The sequence below is a fragment of the Trichoderma evansii genome (genome assembly GCF_050947405.1).
Source record: "Trichoderma evansii strain SZMC 28006 chromosome Unknown GGI43scaffold_3, whole genome shotgun sequence".
Taxonomy (NCBI): Eukaryota; Fungi; Ascomycota; class Sordariomycetes; order Hypocreales; family Hypocreaceae; genus Trichoderma; species Trichoderma evansii.
Window position 1 is genome coordinate 2,150,920 of NW_028145203.1, and position 18,278 is coordinate 2,169,197.

Sequence of the window (18,278 nt, forward strand, 5' to 3'; positions counted from 1 at the left end):
TTAGCTACATTGTCTGGTAGCACAAATTTCTTCTTCCACCCTAGGCTGAGTTGCGCTACGAAATCGATCTCGAGTACAGCGGCCACTTACATGCCATTACTAAGCCCGATTACATGTAGTGTTCTTGGTACTTCAAGCCGTGAAATTTTCGCATCTGGCATCAAAATTCATTCTGTCAAAATCAAAACTCGTCTAAAAATAAGTCAAATGGATCGGGTCTCGTTTTTTATGCGCCCCAGGCGCGGCACGCGAATCGTACATGCAGCACCCCATTATCTGCGCCCAAATTGCTCGTGGCTAATACCTTTAGCTTCATGATTTCTGTCTCAAAACGCCAGTCACTTGAGCCAAGTATCACACGTGACTGAGACTTATACGCACTTTCTCTTCTCAAAAAGGTCTCATCAAAAGCTGCAAATCCCAGAAACTTACTGACTCTTTACCTCGTAAACCACCCGTGTCCAACCACCCAAAGCACGAGGGTCGTCCTCCAGGCGCCGATTCGCAGCTTTCACCTGTGCAGCACACCAGCCGCTAGCTGAGCTTCTATTGGCCAGCGCTAGCAATGTGGCTGCGCTGCGGCTCCTGATTCGCCCATCTTCAGATCTCAGAACGACGCTTCGAGTAGATGTACTTGAGTCTTTTGAACTTGACTCGTCTTCTGCCGTGAGACAGAATAGGCAAGGGCAGTGTAGAAGGTCAGGCTTTTCGGGTCAAAGTACCATCTGTGGCAACATGCTCTAGTCACAGTACGCAAAAGCTGATAAGAACTACACCTTCTCAAACAGAAGATATAAAACGAAAGAGACAGCTGATATCGACTGACCGTACAAGGCTGTCGCCTTTGGTAGCTACCAACTCTGCCCCTCCATATGTAAAATCGCAAGAATGGTGTAAGACAATAGAGAAAAAAAAGCTGCCAGCTACTAAATCCCGTGCATGAGGCTCGATATCGGTCCATCCGGCGCTTACCTCGCCACATGATGCTCAGCCATACAGTACGGCGCATTTGCGAATCTGGTAGGCACCTTACCTAGTATTACACAACAATATGTCTCGTTTCTCCCCACGTTATTTAGTCTCTCTTTCTGCGCTTCCAACCGACGAACTGCGTGCAGAGCATGCCCCTCGTGCCCACTCTCTTGTTATCCTATTGTATGTAGCTTCCCATGTCTCAAAGCCACTCCCGTCATGCGCAACATATCGGATGGATCCACGTGGGATTTCCTCATACATAATGTAGTTGGGCATCTAGATCCAGCATCAAAACAGTAAAAAGGAAGCACACTCGCTGTATGGTGATGGACCACGACCTACTATCCCTCATAGCATCTTCTCTCCTCGTCTCCTAGACAGACCTCAACGCAGAGCCGTTAAGCCTCTTACTCACGGCCATCATGGCGTCAGAATCGCTTAGTGGATCGGCACAGTATCCCGAACATGATCTGTCCGAGTTCCCAGCCGCACTCAAAGGGAAGCGCATTCTGCTATGCACCGAATCCTTTGGCCCTGTCAATGGAGTGAGTCGGACGACTCTGATGCTGGTGAACCACTTGCGTGATCATGGCGTCCAAGTTGCGGTTGTTGCTCCTCACAACCACACCAACCATAACACCTTTTCACCACCCCCCTCTCCTACTCTCTCTCCTGCAGATAAACAACCAGAAGTCAGAGTAACTGGATATCCCTTGCCCTTCAACCCGGAACTGTCTATTGTATACCCCGTCCGCAACTCAACCCTCTATTCTCGTACCTTTGGCGATGATGCGCCGCCCGATCTCATCTATCTTGCATCTCCCGCAAGTCTGGGCTTCCAAGTCATGCTGCAACTGAGACAACAGCCCAAAGAGAAGCAAATTCCTATTATTTGCAATTTCCAGACCGATTTGGCCGGTTACTGTTCTATCCTTTTCCCAGCGCCACTCAGCCATGCGGCCGTCTTTGCATTTGACGCTGTACAGAGCTATCTCTTCAGACATTCGTCCATCAAGACCATCTTCTACCCGTCTAGATTCGTCAGACGGTATTTGGAGAGCCAGAAAGTACAGAGCAACAAATTGGAGGTGTTGACAAGAGGAGTCAATACGACAATGTTCAACCCAAGCCGCAGGAGTGAAGCTCTTCGCAAAGAGATCGCACCGAATGGAGAAATCATCTTTGTTACTGTTTCTAGAATTGCTGGCGAAAAGGGTTTCGATTTTCTTGCCAAGGTGGCCAAAGAATTAGACGCCAGGGGGCTTCCGTTCAAAATGCTCATCGTGGGAGGAAACCGAAACGCGGATGTTGAGAAAGAAGTCCAAGAGCTATTCGACCCGCTAAGGACCAAGGGCAGCGTCATCTTCGCTGGATTCAAAGTCGGAGAGGATCTCGCTACTGCCTATGCTAGTGGTGATGTTTTCCTGCACTGCTCTGTCACAGAAACCTTTGGCCTTGTTGTTTTGGAGTCCATGGCCAGCGGCGTTCCTGTGGTGGCTCGTGATGAAGGTGGCCCTTCAGATATCGTGTCCCATGGAGATACAGGCTACTTGGTACCGCCCGATGATTTGGATGGATTTGTCGCCAAGGCTGTCAAGCTCGCTGAAGATCATCAACTGCGTTATACCATGGCCAAACAAGCTCGTGCTGCTGCCTGTGAAGCAACATGGGAAAAGATCAACAACAAGGTTGCATGGCGCATGTTCGACACCATTTCCCAACGTGAGCAAGAGCAAGAGCAAGAGCAAGGAAAGATTTCTCCAGAGTCCACTTCAGTGTCAGCAGCTGCTCAGCAGTTGGTTCCAGTTTACGGCTGGCTTATGATGAACAATGCTATCCGAGAAACTGTCACACGCAGCGTCGTCGATGCTCGACTTATGGGTGGCCTGGGTGTTATTCTCAGCTTCTGGGTCATTACAGGTGCGTACGTGGCATTCACGGAAGGTCTCTTATGGGCCAAGGGTAAGATGAGAGCTGGGGATCGCAACGCGACACTTCCAAAGTGAGAAATTGTCTATAAGAAGACTGGTATACAAGGTGACATTTTGATGAAATTTGAGCTTTTTGGAGGTACATAGGATTGGGTGGGATGGAATTGGTGTTTATCGGCGTTATACGATGGGAGTTTATTGACCATGCTGCCTTTCAACTGTTTCTTTTCTTTTCTATTTTTCTTCCCCCTTTTATTCATGATTTTACCTGCACGGTATAGAATTCAGTTTATGGAGTAGATGCTATGGTAGATGTGCATTGTATGCATGTCTTATGACGATGTTGATGGCTTTATGATCGCTCTCTTTTCTCTCTTTCTTCACATTTCTTTTCTGCTTTCATTCATATTTATTTGCTTCTTTTACTTACGCGGCGAATGACCCATTTCTGCGGGATGGATATACCCTACCAAGATTGACACTTGGAACTTGCTTCATACTTTCAGTATTAGATAGATTCAACTCTAGATATCACATTTATTTGAAACTAGTCTAAGAAAACGTGATACTAGTGCATTTGCTTGAATTTTCCATCTGTTTTTAAATATGCTTAGGTGTTTCCATGGAGATGATACGCTGCACGGCGTGGGCGTAGAACAAATAAAATAATAAAAGGCTGTAAAAATACTCCGGGGAATCATTAGAACGCATCCCACCCATAACTCATCTTTTGATCAAACTCAATTTATCTAACTTTCTCTCCTCTTGTCTGTGACTACTGGTGCATGTATCGCTTAAAGGGTGCGGTAGGCACTGTCACCCTTTGAGGCATGCACAGCCCTTCGCTTATACGCTGTCGCATACTGAATTCGCTGATAGGTGCCGAAACCATACGCAAGCAATCCGATGAGCAGCCAGAGAGAAGTAATAATCAGTCCAACGGGGAAGATCAAAATGTTCACTCCTGGTAAGATGAAGGCCACGGTGCCGTTCTTCAGAAGAGCTTGTTGGGCTGCTACGGCCTTCTGAGCTGCAGCAAAATCGGACAGGACGACGTCGTTGGAGAAGACGCCAACGAGGAAAGACGCTTCGTTAAGAGAGACGTTGGAGCTAATCTGAGAGCCTCCGGGAGTGATTGCGGAGAGAGTGAGAGTGGGCATGACAAGAGCTTGGAGAGCAGCACTAGAATTTCACATATTAGCCTCTGGATACAAAATGACAATATATATATACAGAGGCGGAATATTTATGAAACTTACATTGACAAGTTATTTTGCATCTGATCCTTGTCAATTTGTCCAACAAGCATGTATGACTGCAGCAAAGTCGGGGTAGAAGAGCCATCGGACCTCTTCGTGATATTGACGGCTGGGGAACTTGAACCCGAAGTCACTGGCTTCATGGGACTCACACTGGCGCCCGTGTACGAAACGCCAACCTGAATTCCACTGGGCGGGACACCAACAAAAGAATCCCTGGGATCGGACACACGATACAGCCGCAAATCCGCCTCAAACATTCCGGTATTGACGTCCAGCATCGGCAAGTTGTAGCAAATGCAATCGCCGGAAGGGTTCGACGTTCGGGTGAGTTGGCTGAGGCGCGCTTGGCATGCAGCGCTGGTGATGTTGTTCCAAGAAGTAAAATCCAGCGATCCATCGGGCAAGAGGTGCACATCGGACGGTATGCTCGAGTTTGTCGTGGCCTTGGAGCTCAGTCCCCGAGCTACTTCCATCGTATCGTCAGAGAAGCCGACAAGGGAGGCGTAAGGCGTTGAGAGAACATCTTCGGTGCGCAGCACATTCTGGGCAATGGCGGCAGTGGCGAAGATTGCCGCGAAGCTGGCCTTGGTGAACATTTTCGCAATTGTTTTCCTGAAAAGCTGGCTAAGAGAAAATTGTCTAGATAGTCGGGCTGTGCAAAACCGAAATTGCGGTCTCGGCGAAGGTGATGTGGCAGCTCCCAGAGCGACCTATGTCGAGCAGAAATCCAAAAGGCAACACGAAAGAACGACTTTGATAAAAAAAAATATTAATTAAAAAGGATCCCGACCAGCGGTGAGTATAGAATTAAAGCTTGTTAACGATTGTGTATTACGCCGTCGCCTACACGCGATAACGGGAGCAAAAGAAACAATTACCAAGGGTATAAAAGAGAGGAAAGAGAAGGAAAAAAGAACAAGCTACCCAAAAAGCACGATAGCGCTGTGAAACTAACACAGGCCTAGCCAAGCGCTTGACAGATCCTCCTCATAGATGCAGCGAAAAGCAAATTTGCATCTGATCCCCTTGTCCCATGGCACATCAGGCCATTATGGCATTGTTGCGACGAATCTCTTTAGCTAGCAGAGGGCCACAACGCCAAGAGGCGACGTCAACTCAGGATAAGTGCTTTGCATTTTGGTGAAAGCGGGGCCCCTGGTCGTCGCAAATGAGTTTCCGAGGAGTGATAGGGGGGCGTCAAGGGGGCATCCTAGGGGGAGGCACCGTTGGAAAAATATACAAGCGCTGCTAGCTGTGGTGAGAGAAGCGGGAGATCTTCAAGACCATGTTTCCCATATTGTTCTGCGCAAAGTATGCAGTCATAGCATATTGTATGTGTCTCCCTTCACTTGTCGAAACCAGTCGTCGCCCTGTCTCGCTAACGCTGCAGATGTTACACTGGCTGTTTTGGAGACAGTGGCGCGCCCCTCGGCTTGGTGGAGATCGGGGTTGACGGCCAGTTAGAGGCGTCCATCTCACAGTTATAAGCGCCGCGATTCAGAAATTACCCGTATATGGCGAGAAACTGAACACGATAGCGGCACCGTTCGTCCTGCCACTACGACTAGCATTTCAAATAGTTCGAAAGCTAGATCTTCGCCCATTGCTTGCGGAAGAGAATAGCCTCATGATGCGCTGGGTCGTGAGGAGTTCTTTCAATGTTGAGAACCGTCTGCTTATTCGAGCACTATCTTTAAACCTCCCGTGTTCGTAATTATGGTTCTCGCACGGGAAGATGGCATCAATGCCGCCTGCGGTAGATACCTGGTTGAGAAAGGCGTCTCAGACCAGGGGCACTCAAACCAATCTCCGACGCCATGGTGGCCCTGTTAATACGGAGTCTAGCGCCGTTATACTGTACCTACGTGTAGGTAATTCCTTAAGCTGACTGTTTCAGATGGCCTCTTGTTAACGCAGCTTGATTTCTGAAGCTATCTGGAGAGCTTCAGATCTTGTTGCTGCTCTTTGGAAGATGGGGTATGATTGATATTCTATTATTATTGCTTACAAAGTGAACTCTTCTTATCTGCTATCAACATCCTCGTATGCGGCAGGATGCGGCCCTGTGCGGCTTTCATTGTAACCCGAGATAGCCTGGCTTCCTAATGTGGCAGTTGGCGATGGCACACTGTAAAAACACTGTATTTATCTCCCCTTTAAGCGGAATTTCGCTATCAGGAACCCCTCTTCACAGTGCCGATTTAGCCGCAACCATCTCATCGAGAAAACTCAACAGCCACTTATCGCCAACGTTCATCCTTCCCCGCGATCCATCGTGCGGAGAAGGCTTGATGATTGGCACTGACAGTTGCAATATGTTCTTCTTTGTGGTGGCTGAGGACCTATTGGCGGGAAACAGGCTGTTATGATACCCTCCATCTCGCCTCTAGCTACCTGATTAGGGCCATTGAATGACATTAAGATCTCCTCGGACCGCAAACATTCCGATAGACATCCGAGGAAAATGCTGCTTTGTTATCTGATATGAAGAATGGGAGGGGGTGATAACATTAAAGAGGCGGGGTGACTGGTTATCATGGTGAGGGGCTGGCTCTAGAATCCTACCACGATAAAGACGGTAACTCTCTATGTTTAGAGGGCCTGGTTTGTGTGTGTGATGATCACGATCATGCATGCACACATCCAGCTGTCCGGTTATAAGCGGCCAATTATCACTTTGAGCCAGAGTGCTGCATTGCAGATCTGACGTATATCTACACATATATCTGCCGCAGGCTGGCATCCAATATTGAGAGGTACCACACAGCATCCTCCAAGGAAGCAAAACAATTCTTAAAAGACATCATGCCGGGCAAGATTCGAACTGCACAGTCTGTCTCACTTGACATCCCAGCCGCAGACCAGCCTGGTTTGCATAATCGGTGGCATCCCGATAGTAAGTATTAATGAGAGCTTTCTGTAACATCCAGATGTAAGCCAGTGTACGTTCAAAGGCTAATGTCGATTGGGCTCTGCATAGTTCCAACAATCGGATCCATTGAACCTGGAGAAACTGTAAAGATCGAATGCGTTGACTGGACTGGTGGCCAAATTGGCAATAACGATAGCGCTGAGGATGTCCGCAATGTAGATTTAACCAAAATTCACTATCTAACCGGTCCCTTCGAAATTAAAGGCGCTGAACCAGGTGACCTCTTGGTTGTAAACATTACGGATGTCCAGCCATTTGAGGACTCGCCATGGGGATTTACCGGAATCTTTGACCGCAAAAATGGCGGCGGATTCCTGGATGAGCACTACCCCAAGGCTGCCAAGGCTATTTGGGACTTTGATGGCATATATTGCACTAGTCGACACATTCCTGGAGTGCGATTTGCTGGCTTAATTCACCCCGGAATTCTAGGATGTGCCCCGTCACAAGAAGTCTTGGCCGAGTGGAATCGCCGAGAGGCCGATCTTATCTCGGCTTGCGTGCACAGCCATCCTAATAAGGTGGTGGCACAACCGCCGTTGGCAGTGAATGCGCATACTGGTCAAGCTAGTGGAGATTTGAAGACGAAGATTGCTCGCGAGGGAGCGAGAACTATCCCTGGACGACCAGAGCACGGAGGAAACGGTACGTACCTAATTTAAAACATGCTGCAGTATATCGAGTCTTTCTAACAAGCAAACTGAATAGTTGATATCAACAACATTTCGAGAGGATCAACAACTTACCTACCGGTACACGTCGCCGGTGCAAAGTTTTCAGTTGGTGATCTTCATTTCAGCCAAGGTGACGGCGAAATTAGCTTCTGTGGCGCCATTGAAATAGCAGGAACCATCACCATCAAGTTCGATCTCATCAAGAACGGTGTGAAATCGCGAGCTATCAAGAGCCCCGTTTTCCGGCCAGGCGATGTGGCTCCCAATTTTGGCCCCGGACGGTATTTGACATTTGAGGGCTTCTCTGTCGATGAGAATGGCAAGCAACACTTTCTGGACGCAACTGTGGCCTATAGACAAGCGTGTCTCCGCGCAATCGAGTATCTCAAGCAGTTTGGTACGTCATAGGATGGTCAAAATGGAGCTGAGAGCTAACTTGGAATAGGATACTCCGGAGAACAAATTTATCTTCTCTTGTCGTGCGCCCCAATCAAGGGCTCAATTGCCGGTATTGTAGACGTCCCGAATGTCTGCACAACGCTGGGGATTCCTATGGACATATTTGACTTTGATATCTCTATTGAAGCCGTACCGCAGAAGCGAGATCTCGGGTCTTGTCCAATTTCAAGCGTGTAAGTCGGCTGCAGACTGGTGCAGAAATGTATGGCCTAGGCTGTTTGGTGCATTTACCTATGGTAACGGGGCAATATGCTCTAGAAGATGCATCTTGGCATAGGTCAATAAAGCAATTGTAAAAGTTATACATAATAGTTTCTAGGCGTACTCGATGCCAAGACGTAGCGATAGCTTATTGGTGTAGAATCTTACCTGCCGTCCCTACTGCCAGAAGCTTAGTGCCCTCGTTCCCCTCAACTGTACAACGCCATGTTCATTCTCATTATGCAGCTTTTTCGTTAGTTCCTGAATCTTGTTATGTCACAGCTAATATTATATTCAATGAGCACTTCAGCTGAATAATTATTAAAGTGTGGGGGAAACGTTGCTATTCAGCCTTTAAGCATACTGATAGTCTTTAACCATACCCATGTTTTAGTTTACATTTTAGCTCTTAAATGAAATATCCGCCAATCATGCGCCTAAGAACCATGGCATTTGTCCGCCAATAAGCATACTTCTCCCTGTCAGCGACTTGTCGTGTTAGGAAGGCGATCTCAATATGAGTTGCTAGAGTTATAAATAACATGCGTACTACTTTCTTACGAAAAAGGGGGCCGTATTTGGGATTTGGTCGGCGTCAATTGCCTTTACCTGTCTTCACTCAGAATCTTTCATCTCGTAGACTCATTTGGCTCTGAAGCGGTGTATCACTGGTTTCGACACCATGAAGCTCAACTCTGTAGCGAGCCTCTTGGCTACAACAGCCGGTATTGCGCAAGCTACCGCTTCAACAGATGATTCACTCGCGATATTTGCTAAACGAAGGACGGCTGATCTTGCCCAATTCCCTGATCCTACGTGGTTTAGCAAAATCGACTCATGGTTATCTTCACAAAAGGATGATGGAACTTGGTCTGATGTGAATTATCTGTCGGGATGTCCTGCGCGTAAGTCACAGCTACATCGTTGGTCGCATTGGCGACAAAATGTTGCTCTAAAAAAAAGAATGAATTGCCATGAACTATAAAGATATACTAACCGTTTGTTTAAAGAGCGCGCCAATTGGCCAATCCAAGAGCATTGGAATAGATTGATCACCTTAGGCGCTGCGTGGAGCGGTGCTAACCCTGCAGTTTCTAGTAGCCGGGCCAAAGACCCCAAGCTTCTAGCGGCGGTGCAAAAAGGCCTGGACTATTGGTTTAGCAACGACTATACTCCTGCCGACTGTATGGGAGACGGTGGTGACGCGTAAGTCTTTAGAGATTGTAAACTACGCTGCTCTTTCGCTGTGATACTGACAGCCTGCCAGAACAAAAGGATGTCCCTGTGGTACGCCTGGTCTATGGAATACAGTAAGTTTCTATTCTCCGTCAAATTATACCCTAAATAATTTACTAACGCAAAATTTAGAACTGGTATGATCAAGCCATCTTGATTCCTCAGCTGTGTTCGACTGCATGTCTGCTTGTCAAAGATGCAAACCTCACCGAGACTCAGAGAGCTGGGTGTGAGCGCATCCCCAATCGAGCCTACGCTCTCCGAGATGGCACTTATGGCACCGGTGGCCGCATGACTGGAGCCAACGTAAGTTTACCTTTTGGTTCCTCTTCTTGATGCTCTAATCTGAGATTTTGTTGTAGATGGTCTTGGTTATGCAAAACTCAGTCACCTTGGCCCTTTTTACTGATAACAGTACTATTCTGGCGGATTCTATGACCAGAGCCATGTCTGTAATGACAGTAAGTGGTTTTTTGGTATACAAATATTGGATTTTGATTAACCAAGTGTTAGTTCATCGACACTCCTGGACAAGACGGCATTCATCGCGACGGCACATTCCTTCAACATGATGGAATCCTGTACAATGGAAACTATGGCAAAGATCTGGTAAGATGAAGAATTTCTGTGCCTCAAGTCTCATTATTGATACTGGTATCCCATATAGTTAAATGCCTTCATACAACTCGAAGGAGAGGCCATTGGCACTTCATTTGCTGCCAACAACGATACACGAGCGGCTATGTCGACTTATGTGAAGGGTGATGAGTGGCTCATTTACACAGATTCTCAAACCAAAACCGAGCATTGGGATTTTGTGAGCGTTTCTTTCTCAAAGTTCTATAAATAAAAGTAATAAGAACTAATTACGAGAGCCTTATAGAATGCTATTGGCCGCTTTGTTTCTTTCCCCACAGTTGACTTACAGGCCAGCGCCGACATCAACTTCAACGTCTCGAAACTTGCGGCTGCCACAGCCGACTTCGAAGGGTCATTTGCTGTCAACGACACTATTCGCAGGCTTCTTTCCAATGGAACAGAAAAGCTCACTGGCAACAGAGGCTTCTGGGCCAGCGACTACATGGTCCACCGCCGATCCAACTTCATGCTCACAAACAAGATGGTCTCAACTAGATCAGCTAATTCGGAAAGCGTCAATGGAGCCAATCCGTATGCGTACCACATGGGCCAAGGAACGCTGTACTCCTACGTAAAGGGTAACGAGTACAAGGACATTATGGGGGCGTGGGATTGGAATCTCGTGCCAGGAACAACTACCTTACTCAACCAGCCTAAGCTCCAGGCATCTCAAGTGAAGTACTACGGCTTGAAAGACTTCGTCGGCGTTGTAAGTGATGGTACATTTGGCGCCGCTGTTGAAGACTACGTCGATCCTCTCACACAAAATCTTTCTTACCGCAAATCTTGGTTCTATGTTAATGAGGGTGTTATCGTTATTACCACCGATATCAAGAAGAATGCTACTGTTGGAAACACTCCCGTCATAACTGTTCTGGACAATCGTGCCGCAGATTCAAGCCGGGCTCTCGTCAAAAGTGGCTATGTTGCACAGCTGGGCGAGCAGCACCTCGCCACAGACACCCTCTACTATGGAAATAACGGTTATCTGGCCTACGATCACCCCTTTCAGCTTACCTTGTCCCAAGGCAAGCGAAGCGGCAACTGGTCAGAGATTTCTACCTCAACGCAGGGTGTGGAAACTGTCGACATCTTCTCCGCGTTTACCACCATCAAGGGTGACTCATTCACTTACGGCTTCTTTCCTTCTATCTCGTCTCTGAAGCTGATCAAGGAGCTTTCAAATCCCACATGGACACCCATCACCAAGAATGGAATCTCTGGTATATACGGCAAGGGTAGAGCCAGTCTCGCATTCTGGCCTGGGGGTGCAAAGTCTGTTAAGCTAGACTTGCAGGAGCTCGGATGGTCGAACAAAGCCGGAACGCTGACATTTACTTCTGATCAGCCGGCTTTGTATCTACTCAGCGCACAGAAGAAGGACAAGAAGAGTGTGCGCCTAGTAGTAACTCTCGCAGATCCTACTCAGAAACTCACTGTTGCCTCGTATTCTATCAAGATCTCGGGTCAGCGTTATAAAGTGAGAGAGGTGCACGAGAACAGCGAAGGGCTTGAGAAGAGAGGCGATGGCAGCATTGGCTTTGGTGCAAAGCTGCCTGCTGGGGGCTTGGCCGGATCATCAGTCAGTAGCGAAATAACCTTGGAGTTGAATTAGAGAGAGGGAAGCTTTCCAAATTAGAAATGTAATGGCTCGCTATTAGTTAATTTAATGTATTAATGATGAACGTCTTCAGGCGTGCATAGGCTCAAATCAAGGTAACTTGCTCCCTTGTCTCATTAAACTTCCACTAGGAATCACCTGCCAGCTGCATTCCATATTACTATAGAAACAAGGCTGTTTTAATGTGAAATATTCAAGAAAAGGCCAAAACAATTGGGCGATTATATATGCGGTGCAGAGTGCACGGAATAAAATCGCTTATCATTCTTCTTTTTGATGCCCTCTACATGCCAGCTGATTGGCCATACGTGTAGTTTATCGGTCAATAAGAGTCCACGTCTCCATCGGCAATTTCTATAGCGCCCTTGGCCAGACGACGATTGCGACATGCATCGCTATTTCAAAAGAGTAATACATAGGACCTGCGCTAGGCTATCGAGGCGACAGTGGATCACCAGTGGAGAAGCGCGATGCAGGATGTGAAAACGGGCCGTCAGTGCTTACAAGTAGGTAGACTCTCCGTACCTGTAAATACAGCTAGGATGGTTGAACCGAGCTTTGCCAAGAGATGGAGCTGAGCAGTTTCTGCTGCGGGCACATACGATTGTAGCGCTATCTTCATGCTACAGCAATAAAACTTGCTATTCAAGAAGAAGAAGAAGAAGAAGAAGAAGAAGAAAAAATCACGATCATGATACATTTGTTAGATACCGGCGCATCACCTGAGGAATCTGAGTTAAAAGTACTTATATAGTGGAGTAACTCGGATGCTTTCCACACCATTCAATGCTTGAATGGGGCAGGTTAACTTTGCAATGGCGTATCCACATCTCCGGATGCGAATACTATTCATACTTTATAAGAGCAGAGTAACAGTTCCGCTAGACAAAATACTATTGGGGGCCAAGTACCACTTAATAGTATTACGGTGGTATTAGAAGTATTAGTATATGCTTGATAAGATAGTATTTGGCATTCAAGCAACGTTTCCCCATGGCGGAGAGATGCTATAATGATGAACAAAACTCGGCCAAGCCAGAATCTACCCAGCGCCGCGCAAAGTTCCTTGAAATGGTATGCAGCACGGTCAATTCGGCCACTAAATAGCGACTGAGTACACGCCGGCTTAAGAGGCACACGCCACCATTTCTTCTCAGGGTCAGTTGCGCGTTGCGAGGAACATATTCAAGCTATGTGGGTGAGCATCGAAAAGAGAAGCCTAGAAAAGCCACCCCTGTAAGCTCTTGAGCGGTGGCCAAAGCTTCGGTGACGCGATTGGATCCTCGTCTGGGCAATCATTCGATGGGGTACCGCGTAACGTGGGATATCAAGAAGAAGAATAGAGCAAAGGGGGAAAAGACAGATTAATGATCCATAAAGGAAGGCAGACAACGCAGTAAATGTAATCACAAGTGAAAAACTAGAAAAAGAGGCACTCGTAAGCTTCTGGACTGAGAATTTCCGGATCTATTCCCCGTTAGGAGCCCTTGGCGATCTGCGCTGGGGCGGAATTTGGATTCATGTTAAGCTCTCGGGGCTTAATTTTGGTACCACTGAAGTCGAGGAACTTTTTTCGATGCTGTTGCCTTGCGTACGCATGATGTAGCATCTGCGAATGTGTACGCTGGGGGCTCGTCTTTGCAGTATCGACGAGTACCTGGCGATCTGTTTGCGTGCCATGGGCTTTCGCATGGTATTGAAAATACAACCTGTAATACTCCGTATAAGCTCGCGGAGCATCGCTTCCTGGGAATGCAAGCACAATGCCCTTCCTCTCTCACAGATCCATCCGATCCTGTTTTTCTTTACGCCCTCTCTACCAAAATCGGACTCGTACAAGTACCTTGTCCGGTAACCCTGTTTTAAGTACGGGCTGGCCGACGCCTCAGCTCTAGCTTTCCCGCAAGCCACCTGCGTCTAGATGCCGCTACAGTCGAGTAGCTCCGTGAACGATGCCGATCTGGCCAGCAAAAAGCTCGTTAGACAGGCCTCACAAGCCTTGCAAGTCTGCTAGCAGCCCTGTCGAGCTGCCCACGGACTCCCCCACACGTAGCTGTTGTGGTGGTCCCTGTTTAGCATCTCCATCTTGATTCGTGCTAAAGGCAATCACCCAAAGCCGCGAGATATTGCGCCATCGTCATACAGCCAAACATCCCCGACATAACACTTAGTAAGAGTGCTGCTAGTACTATTAACATACTAGCAGCTGGAAGCCATGAAGATGGATGGGATGCTAAGCAGATGATCAAGGCATTGCGCCCTTGGCAGAAAAGGTGGACTAGGAAAGACTTTCGGCTCGTGGAACCGTGGCGCGTAACCGTTATTAGCAGTAGTGCGAGACACGAGTGAGGTCTGACAGCCGCAGCGCGGGATATCATACTCTGCTCGACGCAATCTACATGTACCTAGCGCCATGTATGAAGTAGCATCGGCCTTGATCTCGTGTGGTAAGGTGGTATTACACATGGCTTGGCCGTGTACATATTAAGCGTCGAGGCGACAGGCCGAAGGAGCGACCTGCACTCGGACTCTCTTCATTCATTTTTTTTTTTTTGTCTTGCGTTACCCGGGCAGAGTCGCAAGTCACTCTTTGTCCTGGAAAATCTCTGCTGCAAGCGAGTTTTCTTCGTCATATAATTCAATTTTATTTGTTCTTGACATCTCTATCGCAATGGGTTCACCGTCAGATGACAAGACTGTACCAGTCCGAGATCCCGTCGAGACCAATAGCGTTTCCGCCGTCAGTAGCGATGAGGATGTTATTCCCAAGGGTGCCCTCGACCCTGTGTACGAGGCAAAGGCTAAAGTGCTGAATCATGCTGTAAGCCATTCTTCTACTTATTTGCTTGCGGCCACTACAGCAGACAGCTACAATCATGAAGCTGTAGACAGTATGCTGTGGCAGCCAAACAGAGCAATAATAGCTAATGAAACATGTTTCACTTAGATTCAAGAAATCGGAATGGGATGGTACCAATGGCAGCTCTTCATTGTCGTCGGCTTTGGCTGGGCGAGCGACAATCTGTGGCCCATTGTAACCTCTCTCATCTTCACACCCATCGCCAACGAGTTTTCTCCCAGCCGTCCACCGCTTTTGACCCTCGCACAAAATATCGGTCTCTTGGCTGGTGCCGTCTTTTGGGGCTTTGGATGTGATATCTTTGGCCGAAAAGTCGCCTTTAACCTTACTCTTGGTTTGACGGCTCTATGGGGCATGATCGCTGCTGGCGCACCCAACTTTGCGGCAATTGGCATCTTCGACTGCTTTTGGTCTTTTGGTGTCGGTGGAAATCTCCCCGTCGACTCGGCTATTTTCCTTGAATTCCTCCCCCCGACTCACCAATACTTGCTAACCATCCTCTCCATCGACTGGGCTGTCGCTCAGGTGATTGCGACCTTGATAGCATGGCCTCTTTTGGGTAACCTCACCTGTTCTCAGCAAGAGAAGCCTTGTCTCAAGCACAACAACATGGGCTGGCGATACTTTTTGATTACCATGGGCGGATTGACGCTTCTTATGTTCTTGGCTAGATTCCTGCTCTTCTCCTTATACGAGTCGCCCAAGTATCTTATGGGCAAGGGCCGCGATGAAGACGCTGTTCGAGTGGTTCACGAAGTTGCCAAACGCAATGGAAAGACCAGCTCCCTGACAATTGAAGATCTCAAAGCATGCGAGCCCGAGGGATATGTTGCCCAAGTTGACGTCTCAACTGCTGTTAAGAGACACTTGGTTGAGCAGATTGACATCAAACATGTCAAAGCCTTGTTCGCAACCTTCAAACTTGGCTTGTCCACGAGCCTTATCGCACTCATTTGGGCCTTGATTGGGCTGGGTGAGTCATCTCTATTAAAGTATTTTATTTACGCTAATATTATTTCCAGGCTTCCCTCTTTACAACGCGTTTCTGCCCTTTATCCAGACCCAAAAGGGTGTTGACTTTGGTGATGGAAGTACATATCTCACTTACCGTAACAGCTTGATCATTGCTGTCTTGGGTGTTCCAGGAGCTTTGGTTGGCGGCTTACTTGTTGAATTGCCTCGAATTGGCCGCAAGGGAACGCTATCTCTTTCTACTGTTCTGACTGGCGTCTTCTTGTACTGCTCTACAACCGCTAAGAGCAGCGAGTCGCTTCTTGGCTGGAACTGTGCCTATAACTTCTGTAGTAACGTCATGTATGCTGTGCTCTACGGTTATACTCCTGAGATCTTCCCGACTCCTCAGCGCGGTACTGGCAACGCAATTGCTGCTACCGCCAACCGAATTTTTGGCATTATGGCTGTACGTATTATTGCTCCTGATCATTTGGTCAGATTTTATAAGGATTTATCTAACTAATCTGAAATTGTAGCCAATTATTGCCATGTTTGCCAACCTTCAAACATCCGCGCCGGTCTATACGAGCGGTGCCTTATTCATTGCTGCCGGCACTCTCACCCTTTTCTTGCCATTTGAGTCAAGAGGAAAGGCTGCTCTTTAAAGCATTTGACGACTTTCAAAGGATTAGATGATTATAGGACTGAGTAATGCGTTTTGTACATAGAAACAAAGAGAATTATGTTGGACCTAGGAGCGACGAAGAAAGGGGGAAGATAATAATAATGCGATACCCTGGGGAATTCCTGTTGGATGGATTATTATATCTTATTTGGAGTGATTTCCATATATATAAGTATTATAATAGTATTTCATTCCATTCCTATTCCTAATCGCATCGGCTTGATTCATACATACATGGCGAAGGACATCAGAGGCCAACCATTTAAGGCACTTGCCAGCCCTTCTGGAAGGCCAGTCGCTCAGAAAGCGTCTTTAGCCACTTGTCGATGTGCGAAAACTCGTCCAGTGAGACACCCGTGTAGTCTGAAGAGTTCTCTCATTAATTAAGAGCCAAAAAGAAATGAAAGTAATAGCTTACCGTGACCGGCAATCCATCCAAAGAGGGCGAAGTCAGCAATAGTAACGCGGTCACCAACGATGAAGCCTGAGGTTGACTTTGCGAGCTGTGCATCTAAGACGGAGTAGAGACGGCGAGTCTCGTTGATGTAGCGGTCGATACCGTATTGAATCTTCTCAGGCGCAAATTCTGTGGTGCAAGTTATATATGCTTAGTATTTCATATGCCCTCTTCCTCAAATGAGATTTAAATAAAAGAGACAAAAGGGAAGAAAACACTCACTAACAAAATGGTTTGCCTGTCCTTGCATAGGGCCAACGCCACCCATCTGCCAAAAAAGCTGTTAAACACAAAGTTAGTCATTCACTTAGCTAATTTTCAATGAAATAATAATTTTTCATCAGGAACTCACCCAGCTATTCACCTCCCATACCTCTTTAGAGTCCCTAGGATACGAAACCTTTGTGATCTTTATCATAACGGTCCACTAGATACTGCAAGATGGCACCACTCTCAGAGACGCGAATGTCAGATTCATCAGTCCACTTGTCCGTGATGGCGGGAATGCGGCCGTTGGGGTTGATCTCGAAGAACCAAGGTGCCTTCTGCTCAGTGATGCTCATATCAATAGCTATAACCTATTATAGAAAAATAACAAATAACAGGAAGGGTGCAGTGTTAGTATTAGATAGACATAGGCAACTAATTATAAGCGTGTTCGAGGTCGATTCACCTTGTATTCTAGGCCCAGCTCCTCCAGCAGAGTAGAAATTTTGACGCCATTAGGCGTGGTGGCAGTGTATAGCGTGATATCAGTCGGGATACCCATCTTGGCGATTACTGGTAAAATGCTGTCTTGAATTGCGAATGATGTACAAGGACTATATAGCTGATAGATTTTCGAGGGGTTGGCGGACTATCGCGCATCGCATCCATGCATATACTGCATGCTGCTCAGAAATCCTATAATTTTAAAACTCTCGCGAATAGACCCCCGCTTCGCCAAGCTGACATTTGAATACGCCCGCACTTTGATCTATTCGTTACGAAGTAATTACTGACTAAATATTATTGCGCCATCAAGATAGGTCAGTAGGGCATAGTATAGTAGGCCTGTAAGATAATAGTCTTGGCAGGGTTCCAGTCGCCGCCTAGGCTTAATAAAACAGGGTCATCATCAAATGACTCAGGATCTATCCATCAATCCCTTCACTCGGGATCTCATTCGACTATCGAATAGTATTGTAAAACTATACGATGTGATTTCTACTTAGCTCTCTGCTGAAGAGCACATTAAGCATAAAACCAACTCGAAATTGTCTTTAGTTCAAGAAATGATTTTTGGGAACTTGGCATCAAGAAATCATACCATCCGATATGGTGTAGTGGCTAACATCGCTCGCTCTCATTAACTGAACCGAGCAGCCCTGGGTTCGATTCCCAGTATCGGAG

At 47.2% G+C, this 18,278-nt stretch overlaps 6 protein-coding genes and 1 non-coding gene across 7 annotated transcripts; 5 read left to right on the forward strand and 2 right to left on the reverse strand.

The window, feature by feature from the left end:
* Nucleotides 1-909: 909 nt before the first annotated feature.
* Nucleotides 910-3,468, forward strand: GGI43DRAFT_396979 (glycosyltransferase family 4 protein). Its single transcript, XM_083205044.1, has one exon. It carries the CDS (start codon nt 1,398-1,400, stop codon nt 2,979-2,981), a length of 1,584 nt encoding a protein of 527 aa, XP_083064414.1. The 5' UTR covers nt 910-1,397; the 3' UTR covers nt 2,982-3,468.
* GGI43DRAFT_257101 (uncharacterized protein) lies at nt 3,434-5,108 on the reverse strand. The gene is made up of 2 exons (XM_083200913.1): nt 4,166-5,108; nt 3,434-4,088 (listed from the first exon to the last, which is right to left on the reverse strand). Exons 1-2 carry the CDS (start codon nt 4,762-4,764, stop codon nt 3,701-3,703), a joined length of 987 nt encoding a protein of 328 aa, XP_083064415.1. The 5' UTR covers nt 4,765-5,108; the 3' UTR covers nt 3,434-3,700.
* A 1,865-nt stretch (nt 5,109-6,973) lies between these two features.
* On the forward strand, nt 6,974-8,828 carry GGI43DRAFT_431335 (Acetamidase/Formamidase; the record flags this gene model as incomplete). The annotated part of the gene is made up of 4 exons (XM_083209394.1): nt 6,974-7,064; nt 7,149-7,745; nt 7,809-8,171; nt 8,220-8,828. 4 exons carry the CDS (start codon nt 6,974-6,976, stop codon nt 8,408-8,410), a joined length of 1,242 nt encoding a protein of 413 aa, XP_083064416.1. The 3' UTR covers nt 8,411-8,828.
* GGI43DRAFT_431341 (family 8 polysaccharide lyase) lies at nt 8,764-11,964 on the forward strand. Its single transcript, XM_083209395.1, has 8 exons — nt 8,764-9,339; nt 9,445-9,640; nt 9,702-9,744; nt 9,803-9,976; nt 10,033-10,131; nt 10,184-10,279; nt 10,338-10,487; nt 10,554-11,964. The coding sequence occupies exons 1-8, from the start codon at nt 9,117-9,119 to the stop codon at nt 11,922-11,924; spliced, it is 2,352 nt and encodes a 783-aa protein (XP_083064417.1). The 5' UTR covers nt 8,764-9,116; the 3' UTR covers nt 11,925-11,964.
* Nucleotides 11,965-14,455: 2,491 nt separating this feature from the next.
* On the forward strand, nt 14,456-16,587 carry GGI43DRAFT_257150 (major facilitator superfamily domain-containing protein). Its single transcript, XM_083200914.1, has 4 exons — nt 14,456-14,751; nt 14,878-15,763; nt 15,813-16,210; nt 16,281-16,587. The coding sequence occupies exons 1-4, from the start codon at nt 14,602-14,604 to the stop codon at nt 16,407-16,409; spliced, it is 1,563 nt and encodes a 520-aa protein (XP_083064418.1). The 5' UTR covers nt 14,456-14,601; the 3' UTR covers nt 16,410-16,587.
* Nucleotides 16,588-16,691: 104 nt separating this feature from the next.
* GGI43DRAFT_380761 (glutathione S-transferase family protein) lies at nt 16,692-17,655 on the reverse strand (the record flags this gene model as incomplete). Its single annotated transcript, XM_083203024.1, has 5 exons — nt 16,692-16,792; nt 16,848-17,015; nt 17,109-17,166; nt 17,282-17,464; nt 17,560-17,655. The coding sequence occupies 5 exons, from the start codon at nt 17,653-17,655 to the stop codon at nt 16,692-16,694; spliced, it is 606 nt and encodes a 201-aa protein (XP_083064419.1).
* Nucleotides 17,656-18,197: 542 nt separating this feature from the next.
* On the forward strand, nt 18,198-18,278 carry GGI43DRAFT_t48. The gene has a single exon. It is a non-coding gene; the product is annotated as a tRNA-Glu (tRNA).